This window comes from Myotis nattereri (assembly GCF_964212035.1).
Source record: "Myotis nattereri genome assembly, chromosome: 1".
In the NCBI taxonomy this organism is placed as follows: Eukaryota; Metazoa; Chordata; class Mammalia; order Chiroptera; family Vespertilionidae; genus Myotis; species Myotis nattereri.
Window position 1 is genome coordinate 150,778,454 of NC_138075.1, and position 26,631 is coordinate 150,805,084.

General features: G+C 49.7%; 1 protein-coding gene across 2 annotated transcripts in view; it reads right to left on the reverse strand.

Annotated features, from left to right (window-relative positions):
* Positions 1–927: 927 nt before the first annotated feature.
* ADARB2 (adenosine deaminase RNA specific B2 (inactive)) overlaps positions 928–26,631 on the reverse strand; it is a gene marked incomplete at its 3' end in the record, with an annotated part of 435,311 nt that continues 409,607 nt past the window's right edge. The window contains exons 8-10 of one of the 2 annotated variants that reach the window (XM_081098354.1): positions 15,132–15,313; positions 3,780–3,958; positions 928–1,104 (exon numbers count right to left, since the gene is read on the reverse strand). In XM_081098354.1, the coding sequence (XP_080954480.1) occupies positions 928–1,104; positions 3,780–3,958; positions 15,132–15,313 (538 nt within the window). Of the gene's footprint in view, positions 1,105–3,477; positions 3,959–15,131; positions 15,314–26,631 lie in introns of those variants that run through there. The other variant, XM_081098353.1, reaches the window with a different exon arrangement.

Genomic DNA, 26,631 nt, shown 5'->3' on the forward strand with positions numbered 1-26,631 from the left:
TTTCTGTCATGCAAGATGTTGAGGGGGAACCTAAAGGAACCGAGAGTTGGTGGGTGCTCAAGCTCAGAGTCAAGGTTGTTTGGAAGCTTCTGGTGCTTGCTTTCTAAGAACAGTTTAGTTCCCAAGTCAGAATTTGGTCTAGGATGGGGTTTCCTCATTACCTGGCGGGAGGCTGTTGTGTGCTGGCTGCCCTTATACATCTCAGGCATCATTATCTGCCAGCGATGCCGAGCAGTGAAGGGCACAACGGGCCGGGACCGCCTGGGACAGTTGGGTCCTGGGACGTTCAGGGACAGTTTTGTCACATCTAGTGCCTCTGCTCTGCAGCAGGGGTCTCACTTCTCTGGCCCTGTTTTAGGAGCTAGGATCATGCATCCCAAATGCTTTTCGAAAGGAGATGGAGTAAAACACGAAACGAATGATGACAACGAGGACGTTCTTACTGGCTTCTTTGGGGAGGAGCCCATGGCTTTTCTCTTCACTTGTGGCTTATCTCGAAGTGTCTATAACCTTGTGCTAGTGAGAACCAAGTGCAACGCTCGAGCGGTGCGTCGGGGAGGGGAACAGGGAATGAACGGTGCCTGAGGTTCATTTCTAACTGGCAATGCCCCGGTGCCACCTTTCGAGGCTGCAACTCAGACCCTGCAGCCTGAATAGTCATGTCCCCTCTGGCACACCGAGAAGAGGGAGCCACCACACTCGTGCCTGTAGGTGTGGGGGGCGGGCGTGGTTCCAGCAGCCTGGGAGCAGTCATCTGAGAAGCAGCACTTCAAGTCTAGTTGCTCATCCGAACATGGTACGCTTGCGTGTTTCTGGAACACCAAAGGACAAGGGACGCACAGACCCGGTCAGCACAGTCTCGTTGCTCCTCACGCCCGCCCGGCCTCCTCAGGCATCTCACTCTGTCCGCGAGCCCGGGGCAGCCGCTCAGAGGGTGAGTAGGAACTGGTCCTGCTCAGGCGGCTTCCGCACCCAGGTGCCCAGGCCTGCCTTTTGAAACGCTTTGAACAGCTGCTGCTTAACTGACTGGTAGGTGCGCGCCCCCAGCTTGGCCTCACAGTACATGGACGGCGTGTCTCCGTGGCTCGGTATCCGCGTGCTCAGCTGTGGGACAGGAGTGAGAAAGGACAAGTGAGCCGCGAGCAGAGGCGGAGCCCCAAGGCGAACGGCACAGCCCCACGAGCGTGACAAGCAAACGTTAGCTCCTGGTTCCACCTTCTGTTTTTATTTTTTAATTTTCTTGGTTACAATCTGTTTCAATATACTTGAAATTTATGAGAGGGATGATCTTAGATTAAGTTTTCTCACTGCGTGTACACACACACATACACTCACAAATAGTAAGGGTGTGGAGCTGATACATGTGCTAGCTCCACTGTGGTGGTCATTTCACACATACTAGTGTCTACATCACAATATCAAATTGTACATCTTAAATATACAGGATGGGGCAAAAGTAGGTTTACAGTTATTTGCATGGAAAAGAATCCTATATAATAAAAGAGAAACATGCATATTAACCATCCCTCTGCTACACTCAAGCCACGCCCACAAGCCACGCCCACAACCCAATCAGGAGTGAGTATGCAAATTAACACAACTAAGATGGCAGCGGCCACGGAGCTGGAGTGAGCAGGAGGCTTGGGTTGCCCCTGGTGATGGAGGAAGCCAACCTTCCTGCCTGCCCTGGCTGGCCCTCGGCTCTGCTCAAGGCTACAAAGTTTCAATTATAGAAGATAAATAAATCCCAGAAAAAAAAGAAAAGAAAAAAAGGAGAGGCTGGGAGCTGGGGTCGCCGGGGGGCGTGGCCAGCCTGAAAACAGCCCTCAGCCCCTCACTCAGGCTGGCCAGGCACCCCAGTGGGGACCACAATCCTGAAGGGGGTGTGGCCAGCCTGGAAACGGCCCTCAGACCCTCACCCAGGCTGGCCAAGCACCCCAGCGGGACCCCCACCCTGATCCGGGACACCCTTCAGGGCAAACCAGCTGGCCCCCACCCATGCACCAGGCCTCTATCCTATATAATAAAAGGGTAATACGCAAATTGACCCTAACAGCAGAATGATTGGGAATGACTGGTCACTATGACACACACTGACCACCAGGGGGCAGACGCTCAGTGCAGGAGCTGTCCTCTGGTGGTCAGTGCGCTCCCACAGCGGGAGCTCTGCTCAGCCACAAGCCAGGCTGATGGCTGCCAGCACAGCAGTGGTGGCGGGAGCCTCTCCCACCTCCTCAGCAGCATTAAGAATGTCCGACTGCAGCTTAGGCCTGCTCCCCGCTGGCAAGTGGACATCCCCCGAGGGCTGCTGGGCTGCCAGAGGGATGTCTGACTGCCAGCTTAGGCCTGATACCCCGGGGAGTGGGCCTCAGCCAGCAGGTGGACATCCCCTGAGGGGGCCCAGGCCGGGCTGAGGGACCCCTTGAGTGCACAAATTTTTGTGCACCAGGCCTCTAGTACAATAATAAATAATAATGCAAGAACAAACTGTGTTTCATGTACTCACAACCATAAACCTACTTTTGCCCCACCCTGTATGCAATATTTATGTCAGTTATACCTCAATAAAGCTGTTAAAAACAGAATACCCATTCTCCCTAAATTGACCCACTGATAAAGTAAAATATCACATAACATTCCAAAAAACATTCCCTGTTAATTATTAATTCTAAAAATAACTATTAGAATTATCAGGCAAGTCTAGAATTCCATGATAGGCACAGCTGGGCAGCCCACACAAGGTGGGATCAATTGGGGCCTGACTACCCACCCAGCGGGGAGGTCAGGGTGCGCAGGGAGGGCAAGAGATCAAAGTCTCCCAATCCCCCTGCAGGGTGCTTGGTGAGTAGAGACCAGCCCACCCATTTGCTGCCACCATCACCTGGAGCCAGGGCAGAAGAAGAGGCCCCTTTGTTCAGCAAGACAGCACCGACGGCCTGCTCCGACCTTCCAGTCCCCACCAGGGGGTAGAAGGGACACGTGCAAAGTGCCCAGAGCAGGCGGGAAAGGAGGCAGGCTTCCCGGCTGCAGGGTCAGAGCAGGCCAGGTTCCCAGGGCCCGCGTGCCGCCGGGGTCACTGCCAGGGTCACTGCCAGGCTAAGAGCTGAGATGTGCCGTGTCAGGGTCCTGAGTGCACACAGTGTTTATTTGAAGCCTCAGCAGGTCTGTCCTGTTCTTCTACTGGCTAAGTCAGCCACAGCTCGCATTTTCCCCGGATAAGAAAGTGGGATGACCAGCACAGCAGTTTTAATGTGTTTTTCTTTTCTTTTTTTTTCTTTTCTTTTTTTTGGTTACAATCTGCTATGCTTTGGAAACACATGGAAATGCATATCACAATTTAGAACCCAGAAATGTCGTCATTACACAATTCACAGAGGAGAAAGCAAGCCCAGAATTGGTGCCGTAACAATGCACAGCCTCCAGGGTTGGAGAGGAGAGGCAACCCCTCTCTGGCCCGCACTACCGGCATCATTTGGGCAAATCGCCCCCCTTTCCTGAGCACCAGTTTCCTTATATTGAAACTGAAAAGCCTTCTATGGACTTTTCTATGTTGCCCTGTGCTGGCCACCCCAGGTGTCCCGAACAAGCCCCTTTTCCATCTGACTTCTCAAGCCGCTGGCCTGGCCCGGCCTGGCGGAAGTCTGTGGTGAGTCAGGGAAAAGGAAGCAGACCTGGGGCCAGTTCTTGTGCCACGCGTCCCCTGGCTGCAGGCCCCATGGCATTCTTCGGGCCCCTGGCCTGTGTCCAGGCGAGAGCCCTAGGCTGGCTGTGTTACCCACCTTTCCGTACAGCCGCGCCCACCGGGCAGAGAGCACGTGCTTGCAGAGCCGGGAGGAGCCCCCGCAGCTCCGCCTCCCCGTGGTGGCGTCCAGGACCTCCACGTCGGCGCTGCCCACGACCCAGTTCACACTGAAGTGGGAAGACTTCCCGGGCTGGCGAGCCTCGGCACTGCTCACGCCTGTCGGAAGAGAGTGGAAGGAGCGGCATGAATGCTCCAACCCTACGCTGCCAGGGCCAGACCGCCCCCCGTGGGAGACATCTGCCCAGGATGGCGCATCTGTGTGCACTGCTCTCACCTTTAACTCTCGGCCAGGTTATGGCTTCCCTTCAGCTTGACCCTAATGGAGGCCTCACAGAGACAGTTATTGCTGGAACTAATTTTTCACTTTTTACTTAAAAATATTTTTATTGAGCCCTAACCGGTTTGGCTCAGTGGATAGAGCATCGGCCTGCGGACTGAAGGGTCCTAGGTTTGATTCCAGTCAAGGGCACGAACCTTGGTTGCGGGCACATCCCAGTAGGGAGTGTGCAGGAGGCAGCTGAATTGATGTTTCTCTCTCATCGATGTTTCTATCCCTCTCCCTTCCTCTCAGTAAAAAAAAAAAAATCAATAAAATATATTTAAAAAATATTTTTATTGATTTCAGAGAGGAAGGGAGAGGGAGAGAAAGAAACATCTATGATGAGAGAGAATCATTGATTGGCTGCTTTCTGCATGCCCCTTACTGGGGATTAAGCCAGCAACCACTGAACCAAACCAGCTAGGGCTCACTTTTTACTTTTAAGAGATTATTATTGCAAGGCAGCCTAGTAATAAAGCAGCTCTGCCTTTTTCCTCCTGCCTATGAAGACTTGTTGATGGATTAATGAACCATGGAGCCATGTGGACATTGCCTGAGCATGTGGGTTCATTGGGACCTGGTACTGGCCCTATACTGCTCAGTACCAGGTGGGCCCTGTGGTTCCCAGTTGGGTCAGGAGAAGGAGAAGCTAATGAAGACCAGATGCCCTAAGAGTGCAGCCTCGTCCATCAGTGTATGACCCAGAGACAGCGCCAACGCCAGCGTCTGGGAGACCCAGTGCGCAGGAAAACATGGGCCCGTGTCCACGCTAGTGAAAATTTCAGGACGATGAGAGTGTAAAAGCAACTGCGGTCCTTCTGAGCGTGGTCCCCGTGTGACTGCGCGAGTCCCACACGCTGAGGCCGGTCCTGTCCAGAAAGCCTCCGGAATTGGCAGGAAGTCCTTACAACGCCCCTGGTCAGATTGCACACTGATTTCTAACTGGGCTGACACATTCCTTTTACCACACTTGGTTGCCACACTTGGTAGCGTCTAACCTCAGCTCAGCCTCCGTCCCATCCGCTCCCACAGGCTCCTCACGCCCATTCAGAGATGCTGGCAGTGAGATGCCTGGACCCACATGAGCCCTAACGGCACCTCGTCAGCCTCCCCTGCAACGCCCTGAGGATTCTGAAACATGCTCAATTCTGGTGCTGCTCGCCCCCTAACCCCCCAGCCGTCCTCTCCCCAATGGGACATGTGTCCTTGGAGAGTGGGTGCTTGTGGGGCACTTAAGCCACCAGGTGACAGCTCAGGGTCACGGCAGAGTTGCCACAGTGGTGAAGCCATGGTGTTGTGGAGCAGGGTCTGGTGGCCCTTAGGGGGCTTACAGCAGGCACTCCGTGGGGAAGCGACCCTTGCATCCAGTGCATGTGCAGTGTCTTCTGTGCAACTGCCAAAGGCAAAGCTATGGACTCCAGGGCCCTCCCACTGCCCTTACTGTCCAGGGGCTTCTTGGGTAAATCAATGCCCACCCTCTGCCCATGCGCTATTGGAGTTTGCCATCTGCTGCCTGCACAGACCCAAATCACCCAGTGACCTTCTCCTGGTCACAGACGGGCTGTGCTGGGCATCCAGGCTAATTCCATCCATGTCAGCTTCTTTCTTTCCCTTGAAGTGGTTCTCTGTGGCAGCTACCTGTGCAAGGGAGTGGGAAGGGGGACAATCTGGCATGTTGGCTGCAGAGGCCATTCTACAGGGCAGCAGAAGGCAGCGGCTGAGGTCAGGGGTGACCAGCTACAAGGTGGTCCATACTGTTCCAGAGCTGCACGCAGGCCCCCAGGCATGGCCCCTCCAGGACCCGCACTGCCTCCCCAGCCTCCTCCTCCACCTCCTCCTTCTCCTCCTCCATCTCCTCCTCCTCCACCTCCTCAACCTCCTCCTCCTCCTGCTCCTGCTCCTCTTCCTTCTCTGCAGAAGTCTCCATGACCAGAGGGGGGAAATGTGGGGTTGTAGGAATCCAGAAACTTAGTTCAAGTCCCGACTTTGCTCCTAATTTTCTCTGGGTCTTCACCAACAGAGATAACTTCTTGTTGAAGGGCAAATGGGCCACATAGGAGAACTTGTAACAGTGTCCAGTGCTGTGGTTATTGTTATTCTCATTTGAAGGGATGAAGGTCAGTTTGGTTTGTTGAATGATCTCCACATTTTACATCAAAACTGTTCCCGTGAGACCACAGGGACGTCCCCAGTGTCGCTGTAACGGGAGACCTGCTCATCTGGACGGGCTCAGGGAGTGGAGTGACTACCCGCAAACTGGGGCCAGAGGGCCTTCACAGGAAGCGTTTTGTTTCATTTGTCTGTTCTTCAGCGGATTCCTCTGTTGGAGATGTTATTGTCTGGCTAACACTTTGAGCTCCTGGTTTAAGGATGATCTCTCCTTTCTTATCTTTTGCTGGCAAGGAGAAACTCCCAAAGCAACTTGGAAGAATGGCAGTGCTTCCTCCCTCCCTTCCTACTCTCTCCCCACTCAACCCTGTATAGACAGCACCTTGAACACTTGCTAAATATTCCTGCCGGGGGCACTTTTCTGATGTCCCTGTCATGAGTGACTATCGCTGACTACAACCGAGGAGACTGACTCAGTGTGCCAGACTCAGCTGACTCTAACATGCGAATGTGCCAATACACAGGAAACATAATGATCTCAGAAGGTCTCTGTCAATCTAAATGATGCATTCTCTTTCGTAGGGAAGCCCAAGTGGCTAGACCATGTGCAGCCAGAGGTGGTCTCACCATCATTGGGACAACAGGAGAGTTCTTTATCATCCAAACCCTCACCAGCACCACTCTCTCTTTCTTGGTCTCTCTTTGACTCTCTCTCTCTCTCTCTCTCTCTCTCTCTCTCTCTCTCTCTCTCTCCCCCCCCCCTCCATGTCCCTTAGCCTCTCTCTTATAAGGACACTTGTGATGGCATGTAGGACCCACTGACATAACCCAGGATAATCTCACCTCAAAATCTTTACCTTCGTACCATTTGCAAAGACCCTCTTTCCAGATAGGTTGGGTGGCCATTATTCAGCCTATCACCAGCACTAATTCTGACTTTGGAACTGGTCTCTGAACCAAGTGAGAACCTTTCTGGGGAAGGAGCAATCTGGCTTTGGTACCACTTGGTACCACTTCTGCAGGAAGGCTGGGTGTGGTGGTGAGAGGGCTCCGCTGCTCTCAGTTGGGAGTGTGGTGGGGAGCTCAGTGAGACTCCTCTCGGGGACGAATGGCTGGTGAGAATGGAGGGACGCAGAGCCCCGGCCGGGCACATGGGGTTGGCCTCAGCCAGCTAGTACTTTGGTTTGGAAACCTGGTGAGAAGCCTACAAAAGAGTGAGAGAATAGAGGTGTCCCTAAAGGTGGTGTAACCTGGTGAAGGACAGACAACCAGTCTTTCCTTTAGCCATTTCTTAGGGTCCTGGAAATGAAGACTGCCCCTGACACAGTGTCTCTATCAGAGCAACCGCTCATGGAGACGATGCTGATAAGAATCTGTGAGACCTGATGCAGACTCAGAGACATGCAGACCTCTGCTCATTTGTACGTACATGCGCGGGCTACCCACATGCGTGAACATTATAGAGAAGCATTTCATGCTAAAGCATATCTGTAGGAGGATGATCAGGTCTCCATCAGCCTTCGACACAAATACCCTGTGAGGTGGACTAATTCACGAAGACGGTCTGACGTTTCACTGCAGTGCACATGACTGTGTCAATAGGGTGGACTCTGGAAATGGTTCATGTTCAGAGATCTCTTCTGTGACTTACCAGCAGTGTGGCCTCTGGTTAGTCAATTAACCACTAACTACTGTGACTACCACTACCACGACCTCACTTACTACCACTGCCACCAAGCCTGCTCCTGCTCCCACCAGTGTGTTAGAGCAATGAGCGTGAATCCACGCTCAGCCGTGCAAATGAGTCCTATCACTGCTCATGTAGCTATGAGATGCCTTACCTTGAGAAAATCCTATATACCTTTTAAAAAGCAGTGTGTAAGAGAGACATGGAATTCTTTAAATAGCTGGTGGACCTACTATATTTAAAATGTAATTCACTTTCCCCAAATTAAATTTGCACAAGACACTCAGGGCTATAATTTTTACATGAAGTGAGGCAAGTCTGTATTACAGGGCAGCACTATGTTTAATTTGTGAAATGAATGAAGCCGCTTCCAGGCGTGCACAGAATCACAAAAGTGCCAGATAGAAGGGGCCACTTGAGCTTTATATATGACCAGACACCTGTGGGATCTCATGGACACACATGCACACATACATATGCATGCACACTCACACATCACATACAATGCACACACCTCTCAAACCACACGCACATACACACGTCACACATACACACACCACACATACACATCACATGCAACACACCACACACACCACACATACACACCACACATCTCTCATGCACATACCACACACAAGAACACACACACAAGTACATGCACACAAAACACACCATGCACACCCATGCGCACACACCACACAGAAGCACACAGACAAGTACATGCACACACAAACACACCATGCATACACATGCACACACCACACACACACCGCGCACACACATACACACACACCACACACAGCACACATATATCTGAGAAGGTTCTGGAGGGAGTGGCAGCTATGTCACCCATGCGGGAGGCTGGGGCATCTGCTCTAATGAGAGTTGCCACACTGACTGTCAGGGACTTCTCAGAGTCAATAGGAACGTGACCTTATTTGTGGGCATACGTGACTGTGGTTTGTATTCCTCATAGTGTAAGGAACACGGGCTCACGGGCGCTCTGAAAAATGGGACCTTTCCTCCATGGTGGGGGGAAATTTGAATATATCATTTATAACTTCATAATGACATGGTTCTTGGTTTCTGTAATGATTATCATTATTTCAAAAGATATGGATAAAGGGACTTTGGCAGAATATGATTGATTTTGCCTCAAATTATATATTTTTCATGACTAGAGTATCCAAAATGTAGTAATAAGCCAAGTTTTATGAAATTTCATAAAAATGTGGGTGATTTTCATCTCTGTCTATGCTGCATTATCCACGTGGGATCATTTCTCTTATGCCCAAATAACGCATTTAGTGTCTCCTTTGGTGAGAGCTTTGCTAGAGCTGAATCAGTGCTGTGTCTGTCTGCCTGGAATGTTCTCACCTTTGTCTTTAAGGGAGTCTTTTACTGGGTCTAGATTTTTAGGTTGAGATTAATTTTCTATCAGTTTTTACAGGTATCATTTTCTTTTTCTTTCTTTCTTTCTTTCTTTCTTTCTTTCTTTCTTTCTTTCTTTCTTTCTTTCTTTCTTTCTTTCTTCCTTCCTTCCTTTCTTTCTTTCTTCCTTCCTTCCTTTCTTTCTTTCTTTCTTTCTTTCTTTCTTTCTTTCTTTCTTCTTTCTTTCTTTCTTTCTTTCTTTCTTTCTTTCTTTCTTTCTTTCTTTCTTTCTTTCTTTCGTCTTCCAAGAATCAGCTCTCAGTCTTATTTAGCTTCTTTGAAGTTGGTCTGTCTTTCATTTTCTGACAGCTTTTTAGATTTTCTTTTTTAAAAGTAATTTTATTGCTGAGGGAGGATTTAAAAAAATTCTTCTTGGGATATAATGTGCTTCTTAGATCTGTAGCTGGATGCTTTCCATCTGTCCTGCAAAGTTCTTAGTTGTTATTTTGTCTTTAAATATCACTCCCACTCCATTTTTCTCTCTCCTACAACTCTTGTTACATGTAGATTATATGTTCTCACTCCATCTCTTACTCTTGTTTCTTTTTGTATTTTCCCTCTGGGATGGTTAATTCTACTGTCAACTTGGCTGGGCTAAGTTGCCCAGATCCTTGGCTAAACACCAGCTGGCCTTGCTGTGAGAGAGTGTTAGCTGGGGCTGGCATTGAAAGCAGTGGGCTGAGTCAAGCAGAACACTGCCCCCCCCGCCCCCCCTGCATTATGCAGGTGGGCCTCAGCTAAGCAGGCAATGGCCCTAGAAGCCAAGCCTCCCTGAAGATGAAGGAATACCGCCTACAGACTACCTCTGCATTGACTGAAACATCAACTCCAGCTGGAATTTCTACACTTACAGCTTGCCCTGCAGATTTCAGACTTGCCAGCCCCCATGATCATTGGAGCCAATCCCTTAGAATACATCTCTTTTCTAGTAGGAAAATGAGCACCTCCCGTTGGTTCTGTTCTCTGGAGAGCCCTGACAGCCACATCCTCTCTCGGTCCCTGTGCTGCATTCTCAGTGTCTTCTTCAGAATGATGTTCCAGTTTACTAATTTCCTCCTCAGCTGTGCTTAATTTGCAATTAAACCCTCCCTCTGTTACGCACATTGTTTTATTTTCTTTATTTCTGCATTTCCCATTTGGTTCTTTTTTTCCTGGCTTCCATCTCTCCCCCTACGTTTTCCATCTTGTTTATTAAACCCCTTTTACCCTGCTGGGTATGGTTCTACGAAAGTCTGTGTCCACGAACCCCGCTCTCTGGAGGTGTGAGTCTGTGTCCATCATCCTCTGCTGTCTGCTGGGTTTTGTTAAGGTGGTCTTAGCCCAGCCGTGGGCAAACTACGGCCCGCGGGCCGGATCCGGCCCGTTTGAAATGAATAAAACTATTGAAATAAAAGACCGTACCCTTTTTTGTAATGATGTTTACTTTGAATTTATATTAGTTCACACAAACACTCCATCCACGCTTTTGTTCCGGCCCTCCGGTCCAGTTTAAGAACCCATGTGGCCCTCGAGTCAAAAAGTTTGCCCACCCCTGTCTTAGCCCCTCCCAGGCCTGCTTGTTTTTGCTGTGTTTGAAAACTTTCTGTGGGGTTATTTTGCTCTAACTCTTAGTAGAACCATCTTAATCTAAATTCAAGAATAGAGATGATTTGCCCTAACTGGTTTGGCTCAGTGGATAGAGCGTCAGCCTGCGTGTGGACTGAAGGGTCCCGGGTTCAATTCTGGTCAAGGGCACATGCCTGGATTGTGGGCTCGGTCCCCAGTGTGGGGCGTGCAGGAGGCATCAGATCAGTGATTTTCTCTCATCGTTGATGTTTCTATCTCTCTCTCCCCTCTCCCTTCCTCTCTGAGATCAATAGAAATATATATATATAATAGAGATGATTTTAAGCTGCCCTGTGAGCCCCGCAGTGGCCTGCTCCTGTGGGGTGCAGACTGGCTGACGACTCCTCTAAGCGCAGCTGCAGCCCACCTGCTTCCTGAGCCCCAGGAACCCCCTTCAGTTCTGCGCTCCACCCTCTTCCTTTGTGTCCCTCCCACACGCTCCTTCTCTCATCCTCCAGGACTTGGCTCAGATGTCATCTCTCAGATCTTTCCTGACCCTCTGATAGGAATGACTGTCACTTTTTTTCCATGATAAATACCTTTTTAAAAAAAATTGTTTAAAGTATTACATATGTCTCCTTTTCCCCCTTCGACCCCTCCCTGGCCATGATGGTCACTTTTTAATCTCCTCTTTGCATTATTTTTATTATTTATTTATTTAATTTTGTTTTTTGTTAATCCTCACTCGAGGATATTTTTCTATTGATTTTTAGAGAGTGGAAGGAAGTGGGGTGGGTGGGGGGGGGGGGGAGAGAGAGAGAGAGAGAGAGAGAGAGAGAGAGAGAGAGAGAGAGAGAAACATTGATGTGAGAGAGACACATTGATTGGTTGCCTCCCCCATGCCCCTGACCAGGGCTGGGGATGGAGCCGGCAGCCGAGATATGCCTTGGAATCGAACCTGTGACCCCTTCAGTCCATGGGCAGCTGCTCCATCCACTGAGCCAAACTGGCTGGAGCCTGTTTGCATTACTTTTCTATAAGGCATTTATACTTTGTTTTCCCCACTGGAATGTAATCACCTAAGGCCGTGGTCGGCAAACTGCGGCTCGCAAGCCACATGCGGCTCTTTGGCCCCTTGAGTGTGGCTCTTCCTAAGCCTTAGGAGTACCCTAATTAAGTTAATAACAATGTACCTACCTATATACTTTAAGTTTAAAAAATTTGGCTCTCCAAAGAAATTTCAATCGTTGTACTGTTGATATTTGGCTCTGCTGACTAATGAGTTTGCCGACCACTGACCTAAGGTATGTTGGTTTTTGACCATCTTATTCACTGCTCTATTCCCAGTGCAAAATTGTTGCTGGCACATCATAAAGATCAATACATATTTGTTGAATGATTAAATGAGTGCCTGGCTTATGCTGAACAACTTCTTAGGTTTGGATAAATGAAATGTATTGACAATGGACATATTTTCCTTAAATGGTAAAATTCTCAGAAGCAATGCAATTAAGTTTTATGTTCAGTTCTTTTGTGAAACAATTCTTTGAAATCATGATGGAAATTAAATGAAACTTAACTAATATACAAATATTTTATAAAGAACTCCCCAGACAACTGAAACAAGTGTTTTCTATAGTTTTAATTTTTTATAAGCTATGAGCTAATTTGCTTCGGGAGATTAGTGCTAATGTATGTAAATATCTTATTAAATATTTCTTTGTTGAATCTAATTTTTTGATCTTCATGCAAAGATATTAGCATTGTTTTTCGATTTTTCTAACAAGATATATAATCTCCAATTCCTTCAAGGGAACAGGAGAATAAATTCCTATCTCTGGTGACTGGAGGACAAAGGAGTCTGTTGGATGCTTTTTTGAAGCTCTTAAACACTTTTGAAAAAGTTGTAGGCCATTCCATAATATTTCTGTGTTTGTTTTAATATGACAATATTGCAAATTACTTACTATCTGCATGAAAGAAAATGTTTGCTTCTACCCACTGGGTTATTTTGCAAGATACTATTAATGATCATTACTATCAGAAATTTCTCCTGAATTAAAGAGGCCGGAGATTCCCTATCAGATTCTACAGCTTAGTGTGACAATATTTTGGAAATTCAAACTCACGAAAAAATGTGGATATAAATGGCAACAGGTCTCCTCCACACACACTGCTGTTCCCTAAAGGGAGGCGTCTGGAACGCGACCGGGAGGTGGTGCTGGGCAGGGGTTACAGCCGACTGTCAGCAGACGTTACAATAAGTAGCAAACTTCTCTCTGATAAATTCAGTTGCTTATAAAATATGAAATCTGAAGAGTCTTCTGATACACCGACTAATCATTCCTACTATTTCAGGAAAATATGTGCTGAGAAGGAAGATGACTGAGGCTCTTTTCGATCTGTCACTGCTCCTGATATTTTTGTCATGTGAACATAAGCCACGAGTCTGAACTCATAGTTCTAACATTCAATTCCGCTGGTCTATCTCTCAATTTCATTCTCATTGCCAAGACCGTGTCATGGGCTGTAGAGCAAATCATAAGTTTAATCTTCAGTGTGGACTAAGAATGCTCACTACTAAAAGTCACATCTGCTAAATGTGTCATTAGCACGAACAAAGACATGACCTGTCCTCTCCAGATTTCCGCCGTTGGTTATAACATTATTTTTCTTGATCCAGAAAAATAAAAGTTGAGCCTTGAGGTTGGAGGCTCAGACACACCCGCCCCCGACCCCCCAGTCTGGTAGGTGAGGATCCACAGTCAGTTTCCATTGCACTTTATGTTTTTCAAAAGATGAGTGTGCAAAGCCCAGATGTTTGTTGTCATTCTCCCCATCTCTTTGAGAAGGACCAAAGGCAAACCTTCAGGGCGGCTCTTAGCAAACACGCAGCTCTGGCTGAAGGATTCGGTTCAGGGCAGCCAAGAAGTGGGCTTGTGTTCCTCAGGCTTTGCCCATAGGTGTTGGCTGGTCTATGCAGAACTGGTCAAGTACAGATGGGGCAAAAGTAGGTCTATAGTTGTAAGTAGGTGAAATCCAGAGTTTATGCTTGTATTAATTATTATTTCCGTATGAACAGCCGTAAACCTCCCCACCACCCCATATGGTGGAGTGAGCAGAGAAGCCTGCTCCTGAATGCTTGCTCAGCAAAGTTAAGTAAGTGCTCTTCATGAATTACTTCTTTTGGTTCTCACTACCACCCCCACGGGGCACTCTTACTGCCCTGATTTTATAGTTTAGAACGATTTTATAACATTGGGAATACATCTTAGGCCCAACTCTTAGCCACACAGTGGAAACAGGTCTCCCAGCTTCCAATTTTCTGTGTCAGAGAATCTGTCAGACCCGTAAACCAGTCAGTGACTGCAGTCCTCATGACCCGCCAGCACTACTCCCCGCCTGGCCAACCCGCCTGGTTTTGCAGCCCTGCTTGGGCCAGGAGCTGCCTCAGGGGTGGTGTTTTCCTGCAGGCCCTGGAGGAGGCTTCCACACGCTCCAGGCAATGCCAGGAACCCCCATGGGCCTGTGTGTGGAAGGCCAGCGTCACAGTGGAGGCGTGTCCTTCCCAAACCGATCCTCCCTGTGATCACAGAACTTGACACTTTCAAGGCCACAGGCCTCCTGACCCTCACCGCAGTGCTGGGCGGCCTGGGCTGGCCATCCCCGTGTCATGGTGGGGACGCTGGGGTCCAATGACATGGGCGGTGTGCGAAGCTGGGCGTAGGATGCTCAGAGCTTGCTGGCCTTCTCCGTTGCCTCCAGAATGTGCTTCCCCAGTGTGTGCTAACCGCCTGCTGGTGCGGAGAACACAGGGCCCCTGAGTCCAGCCCACGACCCAGGGCAGCCAGGCCCTGTACCATCCTTCGCCCCCCAGCCTCAAACCTGCAGGCCCTCTATCGGAAAGGCTTCTGCTGACAGGTACGTTGCTGTCCTGCTGGACATGCGCACCATTAGTTTTACTTCCACTGGGCACTGTGCGCACCGCGGCTGCAGTCACACGAGGGCGCACGGATGTGCCGTGCGCATCCTGTTGTACATTCTCTGAAACGTGGCCCGGCCTACATTCAGGCCTTCCTTCTTTGTTAAGTTTTGGGTAGCTGTAATTTTGCTTGCTACGTCTTAAATATCTATTGGCCAAAATGAATAGAATCTGCCCGATTTGGCCCCTTTGGGGCCTGCCTGTGCCAGCCAGCTTGTGGGGGGGGGGGGGTGTTTTCGAGGAGGAGTTCTCTTACCACTGAGGAGGGGCCGGTTGTGCCGGTATGAGGGGGGCAGCTGGCCGATGTCCTCGGCCCTGCGGCTCAGCACCCGGCAGAGGTGCCCGGTGTGGTGCAGGCTGCCCACGACGATGCTGTGCAGGTACACAGGCTCGATGAAGTGGCAGAGGAGGGCGCCCTGCAGCCCCAGCACGTTCCACCTGGGGGGAGGGAGAGGGAGGAGTCAGTGCGTTTGCCCACCTGGTGAGGACGGAAGGGGCAGCCTCGCAGGTCCCCCCCCCCCCCACCCCCGCCCCAGGCGGGCTCCAGCTGGGCCTGTTGTGTAAGGTACCTGTGCCTCTCTTCCCTCCGCTCTGCCCCTGCGTGTCCCTGTCCCTACCGCCAAGACTGATGGGAGTTATCAGCTCTGCCCTCCTGCTGTGAATGAGCCGAGCTTCCTAACTGCTGGGGACAGGGTCTGACGGGGCTCTGCGCTTTAATAGACATGGCCTCCGTTTCTGGAAGTGGATTGCTAGATGGACTGGAAGCTACGTATTTTCTCAGGGACTTAAAATTAGATTAAAAGGGATGGAAGACACTCAGTCCCTGATGTGAATCTGCGTTTTTCTTTATATTAGCTGGGAAGTTTCAGAAATTTAGTTTTTTTCAGTTTAGGGGACATACTCCCCCAATCCCCGTCCTCCGCAGTCAGCGTGACCCATAGTGTTGGAATTAAGTGACATTAATAAGCGGCCTTGTTTTGTGCTGGGGTGGCTTTAGATGCCAGATCAGAGATGGAGGGGAGCCCATTTTCTCTGAAATAGGTAAGTACTGGCTGAGTGTGTCTGCTTCTTCAAGCAAAGATGACAGGGGCACTTTAAGATTGTTTTTTCCTCCCTGCATTTCGGCGGTGCAAGGCTACATGTGTCCGATACTTAAGGCACCGAGCTGTGGTTTCCACTCTAAATAACGCGTTTAAAGCCCCACCGCCATCAGCAGCGAGCGTTATGCAGCTAATTTCTTACATCATTGTTCTTTTCATTAATTAACATTTCTCCGCGTGAGAGCGGTTATTGTGGGGCCGCTGAGCCGCACGTTTCTTTTCATGATTAATAAGGAGTCATTACATTTCCCCTCTCCCGAAGCAGTCAATTACCACAGAGCCCTGCCCGTTAATTACCGCGCGTTCGCACCAGCCTGCCCTACCTGGAGAGCAATCTGCCCCAGAACCTGCGACACCGATTGCTTTTAAAAGTTCTCCTTAAATTTTATTCCAAAAACACAAGCAATTTAGCCGGCGACATTAATCTGCCTCGGAAGCACCGTGGTGAATGAAGAGCATCTTTCAATCTCATGCAAGAAGAGGCAGCCATCTGGCCGGCGAGGGCGGCGCCGCCCCGCCCCCTGCGCAGGCGCGGGTCATTAACGTAATGTGTTCATCTACATAAAGCTCCAGTGGAATATAAAGGGTAATATTTATACACAAACAATTTAGTGCTACGGTTTAAACAGCCGTTGGTTTTATGAAACGTTTACTTTATCAGATTTGCACAGCTTCCCTTCCACAAAAGGAGGGTGGCCATTTCTGCAGGCCCCGGCCGTCATTTCTCTCTGGAGGGAGCCGCAGGGCTTGTCTTCTGCGTGTTGTGACTTCGCCAAAGAGCGAATGTCAGAGAGTGTTGGAGGGGCACGCGTTTCTGAAAGCAGCGCAAGAGCTTATCCCGGATTTCGGGGGCCCCTTCGTTTGGCGATGCCGTTTCTGCACAGACCTTCGTTTTCACGTGGACAGCGCAGTCTGATGTGACAAACTGGGGTCTGGGGGGGGGGGGGGCGAATTCAGCGAAATCCCCACAAGGAGTGTGTGGTGTCTGGGATGTTCTGGAAGGAGCGACCCCCAGATGTCTGAGTGGTGATTATGGGGTCTGGCTCCTTCCCTTAAGTCGGAAACCGGAATTTCTAAGGACAGACCAAAAAGCGAGGAAAAACTCAACAAAGTCACCTTTTGGCATTTTGCAGTAAGATTGGCTGCAAGATGCCAAATGTCTTTTAGATTTGAAGAGGCTGGGAAGGTATCCAACAACAACAGCAACAACAACAAAACGCACTTAACATAAGTCTGCTTCACTACAGAAGTTCTTGGTGTTCGTTTTTCATTTTTGATCCAAATATAGGCTTTCTTGCATTCGTACGTATTGATGAGAGATTTTCTTGCAGTGAGGGGCCGAGATGTGGTAGATTTTCAGGTACGATGGTAAGTTACCATTTATGGCAGTGGCTCTCAACCTTCCTAATGCCGTGACCCTTTAATACAGTTCCTCATGTTGTGGTGACCCCCAACCATAAAATTATTTTCGTTGCTACTCCATAACTGTAATTTTGCTACTGTTATGAATTGTAATGTAAATATCTGATATGCAGGATGTATTTTCATTGTTCGCGACCCATAGGTTGAGAACCGCTGATTTATGGTGATGGATTCTGGGGTGCAGACCTAAGTGGGTGTCTCATAATTTCTCAGATAGGTAGGGAAGTTTTAACACTTCTTATCAATTAAAAGCTGGGAAGTGGATGTTTTTCGCTTGTTAAGAAAGCACTTTCTTGAAATAAGCTATGTCTTGAACAATAAAATTAGTATTCCTAGAAGAGATACGTTAGGCCAGTGGTCGGCAAACTCATTAGTCAACAGAGCCAAATATCAACAGTACAACGATTGAAGTTTCTTTTGAGAGCCAAATTTTTTAAACTTAAACTATATAGGTAGGTACATTGTTATTAACTTAATTTGGGTACTCCTAAACTGGCCTTTGCTAAAAACGTCCTCAATCTGATTGAGGTATGTTCGCTGAGGTTGACCCCTTCCAACTCTCCCATCCACACTCGTATACTTGTTTCACCTATCTCCTTTCTGAAAACCAACTTCTGCGCATGGGCCACGAAGTTTCAATCGCACTGTATGTGCGCGCCCGCACGTGGTATTTTGTGGAAGAGCCACACTCAAGGGGCCAAAGAGCCACATGTGGCTCACGAGCCGTGGTTTGCCAACCACTGCGTTAGGCCACTCGCGTACTGGCTTTGAACAGAACGGAAACATGTTTGGTTGGTTCTGACTCTATGGGATTGTCTAAAGACAAATAACTTCTGTATCTGGTTTTCTGCTAAAAACTTTCACCACAAAGCGAAAACCAACCTTCTCCTTGCCTGGCTACAGGAGTTTAAAGCTCTTCAGCGACCACGATCAATAAAACCAAATGTCTTCCTGATGTAGACGGGAGGATTTTCAGCATTCAGGGTTGAATGAAAAAATACCTCTCCTTTTGATCAAACAGCTGATATTACTGCCATGTTGACAGAGAAAAAAAAAAATCCCATGTCTAGTTTTCAATATAGATATTCCCTAAATAAACATATTTTGTCTGTTTGTCAATCACTGAAATACCAAAGATAAGTAGGGAGAGATCTTGGGAGAAGGCTGCCTTCCTTTAACCAAGAGAAGCAATCTCCTCGCAGTTCAAACCCTGGCTCCAAGGGTCCGTGGAGACCATCTCAGGGAGGGATCTTTCTTCCGACGGTCACTGCCCATTTGCGCCTGGGACGCCGACAGAGAGCAGTGGGTGCCGGGGCACGTTTGAGTGGTTGCTCTTCCTGCCTATTGCTTTTGCCACTTGACACAGCCCAGAAAGGACATGTAACTCTCCACTGTGACAGTGAAGTCTGGGGTGCATCGTTCAAGTACCATCAAAAACATATACCTAACCTAGCATAAGACCGGCCACATGGATCAATAGAGCAGAATGGAAACACCAGAAATAAGCTCTAATAGACGTGCAAGGACTCAGACATGGCCCCACAGCAGTGGTTTCCAACTTCAGGGCACACTGGACCCATCAGAACCTTTGGGACTCTCCTCGTGCTGGGTCCCGCCAGACTCTGATAGGGCTGGTGCGGGGGATGGGGGCAGCATGGGCCAGTATTTTCAGTGCCCCCAGGTGACGCTAAGGGAGCCAGCGCTCAGAACTGCAGCAAAACACCCAGCACAGATTTCGGAGTCAAAAAATTAGGTGGAACATGGGTCCTGACAGAAGTCAGCTGTGTTACCCTTGACCACTTCCTGCTCCGCTAGTCACTGCAGGTGCTCCGACGCGGGGGCGGGGCTGCAGGTGCTTCTGATGGTCCCTGTGCTGGTCATATGGTCCTAGCAGTAATGTAACTTCTCCATTAAGCAATGGTCTCTATCATTGTGAAGGTTGTTGTCTAGGGGTTGACACTCTCTCTTCACGTCCTCTCCCACCCCCAACCTCACAAGTTCTCCCCTCACTTCTTTGACCAAGACAGGCAATGATGCCAAGTCAGAGGCATTTCTGTACAATGGCCCATCCCATTGCCAGTCTCCTGATAGCTCTCCTTGGGCCTTTCTAAGCAAAAGAGAAGACCAGTGACGCTTCCACTCTGTAATATCACTGCTAGGGATTTATCCCAGGCATATAAAAAGCCAGGAGATATATATATATATATATCACAAAAAGATTGTTTGCAATTGAAAACAAAACTAAATAAAACTGGAAATAATAGAATTGCCTCTTAGCAGGGAATGGCTAAGTAAAGTATGATACACTCAGAGGGACTGCAGATAGACTGCCCACAGCCTGCCTGACACTGAGGCATGAGTCACCAGGTGCCCTGTCCGCGCACCTGACCTCCTGGCTGCACCTCCCGGCTGGACTGCTCTTCTCTCCCAACGGCCATCCTGCTGGTGCCCCTCTCCTCATGCCCTTTGTAGGCCACAAGCTGGCCAGTCACAGTGTTGCCACAGAACCCACATGTGTGTCGCCCGCCCTCACTCATGCTGTCACCTCCACCAGCCTCCTCTTGGACCCCAGCCGCTGGGCTGTGCAGGGTCCCCATAGCCCATGAAGGGAACCCCGGCTGCCGGCCAACGTCCACATGCTGCCCTGAGAGCGTGCCATGAAGGTTTGCAGCCGAACAAACGACCTCTGTCAGGCCCCTAAGCTTTGGGGTGGTTTGTTAACACAGCAGATGCCTGGCGGAGTCGGTTACATTTTCTGAGTGGACCCGTGGCCTCCAGGAGCTCCCCAGTAAGTCCATATATGTCACAGAACTAAAAGCCACCCAAGCAGTAGTCCTTGGGTGGCTGTTCCTATTGGCGGCAGAGTAGGGGGAAGTGGAGCTCTCCATAGCGACAGGGAGGGAAACAGGGTCATTCTGCCAGGGATCAGTTGGGGTCAGGACGATGTTGTGCCACTTCAGGTCATGTTGGCTGAAAGGGAATACTTCCTCTCCACACACGGTCCTATTTCTCTTTTCCAATCCCGCCTAAAAAAATGTCCTCTCTCTTGCCATGACTCTCTGGCTTAGTCTACACCCCCCACACTGCTAAAGTGTGAACATCTCGGAGCACAGCAACGCCGCTCGGGCCTAGATTGTTCTCAGCTGTGTCTCTTGGTCCCAGGTGCTGTCAGTCCTCATCCCAGCCTCCTGCACCGGGCGAGGCTCTGGGATAGAGAGCCTTTCCCGTGGCTGAGTCTGGAGAGGGGTCCCTGAGGCCTGGCCACGGGCTCCGGCTGCATCAGTTTCTTGATTCCTGGGCGGCAAACTGTACTCACCCTGCGTGGCGACTTTTTATTTCTTTTGTGACGGTGGAAGCTGTGAAAGGGAGCTCTGACCTGTGTGTGCATCGCGCAAGCTCACGTTTCTCTCCTGCCCTGTGACCTCGGCCTCGTGGTCCCCACTGTGTCCAGCTGACATCATGGCCTTTGTGAACTGTCTGTGTGTTCTCTTACATTGTCATTTAGGCCACGCCTGGTCCTGTTACCACACCTGCTGTCTCTCACTGGACTAACGAGGTTTCTAGCTTCCCTTCTGCAGACACAGAGCTTTGCCGGGTCCGGCGGATGGTGGGTGGCGGGTGAGGGGTGGCAGGCAGTGGGCTGCTGCCTCAGACCTGGGCGCTTTGCCATGGGGTGGCAGGGTGACAGGGGGCAGGCACAGAGCATTGTTAGTGGTTGCTACTACTTTTATGTTGGATCAGTATCATTGAATTTATCACTCCCTGCTTTCACCACTAGGAATCTATATATATAAAAGCCTACACGACCTTTACGACCAGTTGCCATGATGCGCACTAGCCACCAGGGGGCAGACTCTCAATGCAGGAGCTGCCCTCTGGTGGTTAGTGCGCTCCCACAGCCAACCTCCCCCAGCCAGCCCCAATCAGCCCCGATCGGCCCCGATCACCGGCCAGCCCAAGGAACTCCACCCATGCACGAATTTGTGCACCGGGCCTCTAGTAGAGTAAGATTTAACTTAGAAGCTATAAGATTCCCACACAGTCTTTGGGAAAGAAAGAGGAAAAGGTGATTAAACAAACTATGAAAATTTGGGGCTGGGTGTTTGGGAAGAACAGTTGTTTTTTTAAGAACCTGCATTTTGAGATTGGAAAAATGACCAGCACTCTCATCTGATTTCAGGAGAACGGGTGACTCTTTCAAGGCAAGGTGACTGCCAGTAAATCAGGTCCAGGCCCCCGCGGCTGGGGGCCGAGAGGAGAGGCTCACCTTGAGGACTGTGAGCGGCAGTCGTGCCGTCAGGAGAAGCCTGCTCTCCACAGCCTGAAATCCACGTTCAGACGCCAGGCAGTGCCGGCCTCCCCAGGGAGCAGCTGGAATTTTTACAGCTCATTTTTATGGAGAAAGTTTTAATCTGCTCATTTAAAGACCCATTGCGATCAATAATCAAGCTCAGGTACTTAAAATTAGAAACCATGTCTAAAAGAGCATTAGTTCCAGAAGGTTTAGATTTTTATATGCTGTTCAACTTTTGATTCCTAGAGACAAAAGCCAGAAACACCTCCCTGTGTCCCCCTTCTCTAGGGTGCCGGCATTGGCCTGCTGTGAGGTGCAGGTCAGCCTCTCACAGCCACAAAAGCAGGTGGCGTCCACGGGACGTGGTAGCGACAGTGACATTTGCTGTTGTCTGTGTCCTTGTCACATGGAGGCGTGGAACTTTGTTGACTGGGCTCCTTTGAGTGGAAAGACGGGGGACTACTGTGACTTTGGTGTGCCACCCAGCCCAGCTTGTGGTTTTGAAGGTTAATTCTCATTGATGTGGGGACACGACCCTTTTCTGTAGTTTCCTTCCATCTTCACTGGGTGATGTTAACGGTGGCATTTTAGGAATAGATTTTACTGTAACTTTTTTGTTTGTTTTGTTAAGCCTTACATGAGGACATCCTTTCCTTTTCTCTTCAGAGAGAGTAGAGGGAGGAAGGGAGAGAGAGAGAAAGAGAGAGAGAGAGAGAAACATTGCTGTGAGAGACACATCAACTGGCTGCCTCCTGCACCTACCCCAGCCGGGGGCGGGGTATGAACCTGCAACCTAAGTATCTGCCCTTGATCGGTAATCAAACCCGTGACCCTTTGGTGCATGGGCTGATGCTCTAACCCATGAACCACACGGGCCAGGGCACTATGACTTTTTCTTGTTCTGTGATTTTCCAAAGATTGAATGAGTTGGGCTGAGTAATATCTCTCACCCAGGGCTGTCACAGCAAACCATTACAAACAGGGTGACCTAATAAACAAAGGACACTTATTCTCTCACAGCTCTGGAGGTCCAGGTGTCAGCAGGGCTGTGCTTCCTCTGAGGATCTAGGGAGAGTCAGTGCCAGGCCCCTCTCTAATCTCCCAGGGGCTGTGCCATCCTTCCTGTCCCTCGGCTTGGAGACACAGCGCTCCAGTCTCTGCCTCCATCTGCACGCGGCTTTCTCCCTGTGTGCCTATCCCCAGTGCCCTCTGCCTCTCTTACAAGATACATGTAGTTGTGCTGTAAACCCATCCGAATAACCTAGCATAAACACCTCCTCTCACCATTCTTAACTTAGTGTCACCTTATATATAAGGTCACAGTCACAGGGCCTGAGGACATGGACATATCTTTTGGGGCCACCATTCAGCCCAGCACACCTGCTGGGGTCCATCAAGTGATCTGCCCCATCTCTTGTTTATGACGACCTATGGTTTACCCTCCACCATGGGCTCCATGCTCCACTGTGGGGAGTATGTCCCAAGTATGGATGTGGAGAGTTGGGAGCCTCAGGAAACTGTGCTGACTGGCATATGAGGTACTTGTAATATGCAATGTTGTAGTTACAATATGAGACACAATGTTATAGACATAACATGAGACACCATTACACACAAGGTATAGACACAATATGAGACAGTGTATGTACAATGTTATAGACACACTAGAGCAGTGATGGCGAACCTATGACACGTGTGTCAGAGGTGACACGTGAACTCATTTTTTTGGTTGATTTTTCTTTGTTAAATGGCATTTAAATCCTATCTAATAAAAGACAAAAAGGGTAATTGACTGTACCTTTGCTATGCTTCCCATTGGCTAATCAGGGTGATATGCAAATTAACCGCCAACCAAGATGGCGGCCGGCAGCCACAAAGCTGAAGTGAGCAGGAGGCTTGCTTGCTCCAGTGATGGAGGAAGCCAAGCTTCCTCGCCTGCCGCAGCCTGGCTCTAAGCTCCAAAAGCAACAAAGTTTCAATTATAGAAGCTAAACAAACCCCAGATACCTGCTTTCAGCAGGCTGTGGCCTCAGAGCTGGAGCCGGCTCTCAGCTCCAGTGACAGCAACGTAGTTTCAATTATAGAAGGTAAATAAATCCCAGAATAAAAAAGAAGAAAAAAAGGAGAGGCTGGGAGCTTCAGTAGCCGGCCAACCTGAAAACGGCCTTCAGCCCCTCACCCAGGCTGGTCAGGCAACCCAGTGGGGACTCCTACCCTGAAAGGGGTGTGACCAGCTGCAAACAGCCATCAACCCCTCACCCAGGCTGGCCAGGCACCCCAGCAGTACCCCCACCCTGATCCGGGACACCCTTCAAGGCAAACCAGCCAGCCCCCACCTGTGCACCAGGCCTCTCTCCTATATAGTAAAAGGGTAATATGCAAACTGACCCTAACAGCAGAAAGACTAGGAATGACTGGTCACTATGGTACACACTGACCACCAGGGGGAAGACACTCAATGCAGGAGCTGTCCCCTGGTGATCAGTGTGCTCCCACATGGGGGAGCTCTGCTCAGCCACAAGCCAGGCTGATGGCTGCTAGTACAGCAGTGGTGGTGGGAGCCTCTCCTGCCTCCTCAGCAGCGCTAAGGATGTCTGACTGCAGCTTAGGTCTGCTCCCTGCTGGCAAGTGAACATCCCCTTAGGGCTGCTGGGCTGCCAGAGAGATGTCTGATTGCCATTTTAGGCCCAATCCCCCAGGAAGCAGGCCTAAGCTAGCAGGTGGTCATCCCCTGAGGGGTCCCAGACTGCGAGAGGGCACAGGCCGGGCTGAGGGACCGCCACCCGCACCCGGCCACGAGTGCACAAATTTTTGTGCACCGGGCCTCTAGTATATAAAATAAATATCAAAAATATAAGTCCTTGTTTTACTGTGGTTGCAAATACAAAAAAATTTCTATATGTGACACGGCACCGGAGTTAAGTTAGGGTTTTTAAAAATTCTGGCACGCCGAGCTCAAAAGGTTCACCATCACTGCACTAGAGGCCCAGTGCACGAAATTCATACACAGGTAGGGTCCCTAGTGGCTGCTGGCTGGAGCCTTCCTTTGTTCTGCGCCACCTCCTGGTGGTCAGTTCATGTTATAGCAAGTGATTGAGCTCCCAGTCAGTTGAACTCTCAAGGGGACACTTCCCATATTAAGCTTTTATATATATAGACTAGAGGCCTGGTGTATGAAAATTCATGCACTGGAGGGGGGTCCTTCAGCTTGGCCTGCCCCCTCTCACAGTCCGGGAGTCCTCAGGGGCAGGAGGCGGCCTGGCGATCAGGGGAAGGCGACGCCCGCATCACACCTCTGCTGCTGCCACTGCCAGCAGTGCAAGCCTCAGCTGGCTCTGGTTACCTGCGCCTCAGGCCGGTCCTGGGTGGCTGGGGGGTTGAGGGGACTGGAGGACTCCAGAGGTAGGCACACAGAGCAGCATGCCTGCCGCCCCGGTGGGGCTGAGGGGACTGGGCGCCACCATCTTGTGGCTGCGGGCACCATCATCTTTGCAATGGTGTGAGGGTTAATTAGCATATTCCCTCTTTATTAGATAGGATTATGAGACACAGTGTTATATTGATTAAGGTTATATTTTAAAAGGAGCCATGATTGTAGCACTAAGCAATGTCTTTTGAGCAAACTGCTCTAAGCAGCAAAATCCTGACAACAGGAAAAAAATGTGCATTTAAGAAAAAAGATTAACACAAATGTAAAAGCTGACTGCCATTTTCTGCTACTGGGATATTGGCCAATTGGTTACTTTCTGATTTTCATCTTCAATTTTTTTCTTATTGTGTTTCACTTTGTAATGGGGGACCACCTGCATCTAGCTGGTTGTCCAGAGGTGGCGAGTGGGTCGCCTCATACTGTTTCCATTGTTCCCCTTTCACCAGGACCAGCTCCGGGTCGTGCAGGGCTGTCTGTGGCCATGGGGACTTTGTGTTCTTGTTTTGCTGTTGGCACAAAGCCAATTAACCCATAAGAATCATATGAAATGGCTTTTATCTTCAAGGTGGTCTTTAGCTCCAGACTTTTAACTAAAATTTCTTTTTGGCCAAAAATCCAGACAGGAGAAGTTATTTCACTATCAAAGACTCATGGCCCAAGAATTTTCCTGTTAATTCCAGTGACTCTGTTCATAAGAAAAAGAAATCAGATTTTGTTTTCTGCTATGTTCAAAATAAACATTATTTTTAAAGGAAGAAAAACTTACCTGGTGTAGCCCACTTCAAGATTCCGGGGTGTTTTCCCATCAAAGGGGGAGAAAGAGCTCTGGCTGCAACTCAGGATGTTATGTTCGTGTCTGGTTAGCCGAGTTGGGCGTTCGGGCTGTGGGTGGCACCTCCCTCCTCCCACTGCATAGTGATGTCCCAGGCATTGCTGCCAAAGGAGCTGAGTGTGACCTTGCTCAGGAAGCCTGGGGACTCGCCTGCTTTCTGACTGAGGCATTCAAGAAAGCAGACATCGTTGGCTGTGCCTACCAGTGGACACACCTGGCACATCACACATTTCCCCTGGGCCTCGGGGCCCAGGCCTTTGAAACGTGTTGAACAACAATATCATTAACAGCAGCAGCCCTGTTCACCTTGGAGAGCCAGTCACCTTGCGTACTGGACTTAGAGAAATGGAAAACATTGTGGAACATTTGTGTTTGCAGGTGCAGCCTCTGCACACACTCAGGGTGTCCTGGGTCAGGCGCCTAGGCAATGTTCAGCCTGTGTGACCTCATCTCACTCTCCTATGTGACCAGGCACCACCCCTCTACCATCCCACACCACCAAGACTCTACCCTCCCATTCTTGGAGCACTCGCAGCCCTGGAGATACAAGCATCTCCACAAAAGGGAGTCCACAGTCCTCTCACCAGGTGCAGGCTACGTGTCACCCACTGTGGCTCAGGGCTAGCCTTTCACATGCCTCCTCTGCAGAGCAGGGCATTCCTTCCCTGTCCTCCATCC